This window comes from Rhododendron vialii, chromosome 6a (genome assembly GCF_030253575.1).
Source record: "Rhododendron vialii isolate Sample 1 chromosome 6a, ASM3025357v1".
Classification (NCBI taxonomy): Eukaryota; Viridiplantae; Streptophyta; class Magnoliopsida; order Ericales; family Ericaceae; genus Rhododendron; species Rhododendron vialii.
The window spans coordinates 26,118,655-26,125,138 of record NC_080562.1 but is presented as its reverse complement, the minus strand read 5'-3'; the positions used below and the strand labels follow the sequence as shown (position 1 = coordinate 26,125,138).

The following is a 6,484-nucleotide window of genomic DNA, read 5'->3' as shown; positions in this document are numbered from 1 at the left end:
AAAAGCTGCACGATGATAGGACCCAAAAAGTGGCCGCACGATGATAGGACCCAAAAAGTGGCCACACGTGACAGACCTCAAACGCGGCTGCACGTGAGGGAGATGTTAAGAAAATGAATCCCACATTGCTTAGGAGTGAAATGGGTGATCACTTGATAACATTTGAGACCTCTCCACTCATTGCCAATTGGTTTTGAGATAACCAAACAATTGTGTGCCATATATCAAAAAATATGTGCAACATGCACCAAAACAATTCATAGGATTCCTATATATGATACATCAATGTGTACCATAGCTTTGCATCAAAATCAAAGCAGTTCTACTTTATTTTTTGCAGCACCTTTACGTAAAGACTAGAGGTCCGTTGAGTTAAAGAAGATAAATTAAGATATGGAAGAACTCCACACCAGTGTATCACTATCAACGAAGAACAATTTGATGATCTTCCTCTTCCTTTTCTTCTTCTTCTTGTTGCTTGCAGGAGTTGGAGCCCAAGCAGACGATCACAATCGGGATGATGAGTGCCTGCCCAAGAGGTGCGGAGCCAAGGGCCCAGAAATTCGGTTCCCGTTCTGGCTAAAGGGTCATCAACCAGAGCGCTGTGGCTATGGGCCTGGCTTTGCTCTAACCTGCTCTCCTACCGAAAACAAAGAAACCCTGCTTGACTACCCATTTTCTTTCAAGGTAGTGGTCAAACAAATCAAGTACGATTGTCAGCTCATAAGATACGAGTTCTCCAGTAATTATGATCCGCATCAGCAAAACCTAAGCTTAATACTCAACACCTCTCCCTTCAGTCCCTTCCAATTGTGGCTCAACACTGTCCGTCAATACGAAGTATTCTATTGTCGCTCCTACTCAGGGTATCCGTATGAGTATTTTTTTTTTTGATCGGCAAAAGATGAAATTTATTAAAAATGGGGAATAGGGGAAGGGAATCCAACAAAAGGTTGGATGAACATCACTAGGTTCATATGATCATTCATATGATACGTTGTGTGAATACCCTATATTCAGTTGTCCCTCCTCCTTAGCAGATTCATTTATATATAATTATAACGAATATGCACCACTTCCATGGCTTAGCCGTCCAGGTCACAATCTCTTCTTGATGAACTCGGATTATTTAATCACGAGAACCCTGTTGAATTGTTCAAAGATGCATACTCTATCAGTTCCGTGTTTCTATCTGCATCAAGGCTTATACGATTCTGAAGGCTTATGGGGCTGGTCAGCCTGGTCCGAACCAAGTTGTAGGAAATGTGAAGAAAACGGCACGTATTGCAGATTGAGTAGTAGGAGCAATCACAGCAAGATGGATGAAACAGAATGCTTTGACATCCCTAAGCCACCTAGAGGAACATCATCTCATCCTTCGGAAAATAAAGGGTTTACTTTATTTTTTCCTCGCGCTTTCAGTTTATTAATTTGCTTATCAGTTAATTAAAAAGCTCCGACTAGAATTCTTCAAGTTAGGTTTTAGAAGCTTGTTTAAAGTTATTATTATAGTTCTAAAACAACTTAAGTTAGTATCAACCTCCCCAAAAATAGAACATATATAAGATTTGCTGTGGTTATTCATCTCTGTGATTATTAACCTCAGAGGCTTTGTTCCATCAGTTCTACCTCTGTGATTATTAATCTCCCCACAAATAGAATAAAATGTTTGGATTTTTATTCATTCCCATTTATCATAATTGATTAGTGCTTTCTATATGATCTTATACAGGTGAAACGAAAAAACCACATCATGAAACAGGTGAATTGTCTTTCTTTTGTCTCCCTTTTTTTCTTCTCCAGATGGCCTTTGTAATTTAGTTGTTTAAACTTGCAGGTTTGATCCCAATTAGTCTTTTTGCCCTTGTTGTACTAGTCATAGCTACATATTTTGTCCACGGAACAAACAATTCAAAGAAAGAGGATCAAGTAAAGATTGAAAGATTTTTAGAGGATTACAGAGCTCTCAAGCCTTCAAGGTACACATACGCTGAGATAAAGAAAATTACTCATAATTTTAAGTACAAACTCGGCCAAGGAGGTTATGGAATAGTTTACAAGGGAGAGCTTTCCAAAGATGTTCCTATTGCAGCCAAGATCCTCAACAACTTCACTGGTAATGGTGATGACTTCATCAACGAAGTGGGAACGATAGGTACGATCCACCATGTCAATGTGGTTCGCTTGGTCGGATATTGTGCGGATGGGTATAAAAAAGCTCTTGTCTACGAGTTTTTGCCGAATGATTCTCTAGAGAAGTTCATATCATCTGATCATAAAAGAGCTTCACTTGGTTGGCAGAAGCTTCAAGATATTGCTCTGGGCATAGCCAAAGGAATTGAATATCTTCACCAAGGTTGTGATCAGAGAATCCTTCATTTCGATATTAAGCCTCATAACATCTTGTTAGACAAAAATTTCATTCCAAAAATCTCTGATTTTGGGCTAGCCAAGTTGTGCTCGAAAGAACAAAGCGTTGTATCCATGACAGCTGCTAGGGGAACTGTGGGTTATATTGCACCGGAGGTGTTCTCTAGGAACTTCGGCAATGTGTCACACAAGTCAGACGTCTATAGTTTTGGAATGTTGTTGCTTGAAATGGTTGGAGGGAGGAAGAAGAACATTGATGTTCGTGCAGAAGAAAATAGCGATGAAGTTTACTTTCCTGAATGGATTTATAATCGTTTAAATTGCGAAGAAGTAAATAACAATGAAGTTGAGGAAGGAGGAGATGCCAAGATTGTTAAGAAGCTAACAGTTGTAGGACTTTGGTGCATCCAGTGGTACCCAGGAGACCGACCCTCAATGAAAGTTGTGGTTCAAATGCTTGAGGGAGATGGAGATACTTTGGGCATGCCCCCGAATCCCTTTTCTACCACCAATGAGTCAATTACAAGGGGAAACATGGGCGGAAGGCATTTTAGTAGTATCTTAGAGATAATTTCTGAATCCGATTGAGAGAAGTGTTGTATATATAATAGGACAGTGTTTTTAGGGAAGTCAAATGCGCTATCTTTTATTTGCGAGTATCGTGTAGAAGTCTGGACTCATCTATTGTACCCTTATGCCCATACTATTTATGACCGATAGAATAAGCTCGAAATTATGTTTTTTTGGAGTTTCTATGAGAGTCAAGTAATTCAATGGTGTATGCATAGTCTTGCTTTGTTGGTTATTGCGCACCTCAACCAATAGGTCTTCCACTTTTTCATTGTAGACGCTCACACACAGTACTTCGTCATAAAAAAGGTATGTGCTGAATAACTCAATGTGACTGTCATGCAAGCGGCACTCACAAAAATTACAAACAATTTAATTTTGCAATTCAAAAATGGATTTGAAAAATAAAAATGCTATTATTTATTTTTTAAGAGAAATGATGGTTTTCACTTTTCAGATTGTGTCTAAAAGTAGAGAATTTTTTGGTGCAAATAGAGTACGGTTAACGTGGTACCTGACATGCACATTCGAGCCATTTAAAAATGTAATTAATAGTCCGGATTAGAACACATTTTTTCATTTATTTTAAAATCCATTCAGTACCTTTTAATCCGGACAGTCGCTTGAATTTTTGGACGGCCTGAATGTGCGCGCCAAGTGTCACGTGGCACCCTATTTGCAACCAATTTGCAACCAATAAATTAAAGTGAGATGAAATTACTTTTAAAATATTTGCGTAAAACTTAAAGTACATCCGAAATCCAATTTTGCTAATTTATCCACATCTTTGCATATACATATTAACTAAAATTGTGTGTGCCTAAAATGATTCCAACCCAACAGAAAGGATTTGGCAACGTCACGGACCATCATAGAATAATTGACATGGCCTCCTCTTCCACCTCCTTGGCATTTCGTGCCACTTGCTTGGCTTTCAATGAAGCACACATGATAAAGATGGAAGCAACCACATCACACACCCATCTTTTTTGCATGGTTGGTCATTAAATTTTCCAAAGGAATTTCATACTCCCTGTCCCAAAATGTTAGACCTTTTTGAGATACCGTGTTATTTTCAATTGCTTATATCTTCCAATGTGATGTTCAAAAATATGCAATATGGATTTTTTTTGATAGATTTTAATTTAGTTATACTAAACAAAATTTTCAAAATCATAGTACAACTTTATAAATTGAAAGAAATAAGTAATCTTAACATTTTGGTATGGAGGGAGTATATTTTAGTTCCTTCGAACAGTGTGGAATTTTGTTTTTTTTTTTATCAGATATTCCTCTCACGAAGTTTTAGATTCAAAGTGATTTGAAGAATTTGAACATAGCCTTGAGTTTTTAGCTAGTTTTATTGATTTTCTCTTTTCATCAACCAAAAGAAAATTAAGAAATTTATTCATCATCGACAATGGAAGTATAATTAGATGAAAGGGATTGATCAAAGGGCACGAAAGCATCATGACAGTAAGAAAGCATCCCAACTAGCTCAAATTGGATGCTCACCCCGATAATCAGATTCATATGCCACTCCAAGGAACCAACCAAAATATGTCTATAACAATATCCTAGGGCCAAAAATGACACGAAAGCAAAACATCCAAAACCAGTAGCAAACTCCATTAAAAGAAATTCTGATTTCTAAGGGAAAATCAGCATTAGCAGCTCTGAAATACAGCTTCATCAGTAGTATTCCAACCATAAAAAGCTTTCCAATACTACACCATCTGTTTACACCCGTTTTTGGCACCCAGTCCTGGGCAAGCGTTGGAAGGCTATTTAATTATCTTTTAATTAAATTGGGCCAAAAAAATAGAGATGAATTGGGTTAAAATTAATGGGCCAAACCCATGTTGACTGGGCCCAATTAATTTTAATTTGGTTCGGGCTCGAGTTTGGAGGTTTTGGGCCAATTTATAAAAAATTCGACTGCCCCAAATGTTGGTATGAGCTAAAGATGTTAGTAGGCCATTTAATTTAATTAAATGGCTCATTACCCAAGTGGCCCATGAAAAGTGGAAAGAAAGAAAGAAGTTGCCTGGTGAAAGCCATTTGACCGAATCAAAGGACTGGGAGTTTTTGCTACCCACAAAAGAAGGAGGAGAAGTAGGCCCATTATCCCATTAATTGCCCATGATCAAATAAACACATGGGTAATTGTTATTTACCTCCAATAACTACCCATGATGCCACTAAATATGTTAATGGAAAGTTACTTGGGACACGTGGCAACATCTGAGGCCTATTCGGGACACATGTCAGCTCGTGGCGAAGGCGGAAAACTCGGCCCAGATCTGGACCAGTGCACTATTTGCCCATGATCTTTTGTAACTTCCAATAACTACCCATTACCCCATGATCTCATGAAGGGGAAGTTACAAAAGACACATGGCGCCATGAGAAGAGGACAACAAGCCCTTTACATGCAGAAAATCGAAGACCCTTGGCCTATAAATACTAGAAGACAAGAAGAAAAAAGGGTTCCCACACCAATCAAGCTCAACGCTTAAAACCAAAGCCTTCCCAGCGAAGCAACTATCTCTATTTTCTCACCCTCACTCAATTACTTCACCAAGTAATTCGGGTTTCTATCTCTCTTGTACCCCAACTTTATTATTACGAAATATAATAAAGTTATTCATATCTCTCTTCATCCCTTACTTTATTATTACGATATAGTAAAGTAATTCTACGCTGTTACTTTCTTTCCTACACGGTTAGGAAATTATTAAGTCCTCGCACGAAGAGGCAAAACCACGGACCTTCACTGCAATCCAGCCCTTAGGTTGCAGCACTATCGCCCTCTCAGATCTAGAAGTCAAAACAGGGACGCTCAGCCCTCTACATTAGACGCGACAAGTCTTGGCATGCCCGCTCAGTCCTTGAGCCACCTCGCACGCGAACATCTTTTTGGCACGCCCGGTGGGACCCTAATCGTCTAAGGGTTTTATCATGGTCAGGAAGCCGCAGCAACAACCGGACCACCCATCCCGGATCCACCACAGAGTCCTGAGGGAGTGGCAGTCGACGTGCCATTACTCGAGGAAGCTGGTCCTCAGATCAGCGCCCAAGATCTTAGCGACGCTACCGACAGCGTCAAAAATTATATGTTCATGGCAGGACGTGAGATCTCAAACAACGTTACGCAGTCAATCTCGCAATCGTTCACTCAGTCCTTGGAACCTCTGACCATAGCAGTCAACAAAATGGTTGCTACGCTTACAGAGAGGCTACCGCTCGCTCCTCAGCAGCATGGCTTTCCACAGTTTGGTGTCTTTGGCAACGGTCAAGACCAAGCTGGCTTATTGGGGGTTCTTCCCCCTCCTCAGACATTTTACCATGCCACTTCGTCTAATAGCCCTGCACTCGGGGGGCAAAAAGAGAAGGAAGTCGTGATTGGAGGAGCTTCGACGCCTCCAAATAACGATCAAAGGTTTCTTTTGGTCGAGGACCAGAACAAGCTTGACAAGTCTGACAAGACGGACAGAAGGCCTTTGCAAGGAGGCCAGGGCTCTGGAAAGGACAAAGGAGCACA

At 39.9% G+C, this 6,484-nt stretch overlaps 1 protein-coding gene across 1 annotated transcript; it reads left to right on the top strand.

Moving 5' to 3' along the window:
• The first annotated feature begins 310 nt into the window (after window positions 1-310).
• On the top strand, window positions 311-3,116 carry LOC131329941 (rust resistance kinase Lr10-like). The gene is made up of 4 exons (XM_058363378.1): window positions 311-866; window positions 1,090-1,354; window positions 1,732-1,762; window positions 1,838-3,116. The coding sequence occupies exons 1-4, from the start codon at window positions 394-396 to the stop codon at window positions 2,956-2,958; spliced, it is 1,890 nt and encodes a 629-aa protein (XP_058219361.1). The 5' UTR covers window positions 311-393; the 3' UTR covers window positions 2,959-3,116.
• The last annotated feature ends 3,368 nt before the right edge of the window (window positions 3,117-6,484 follow it).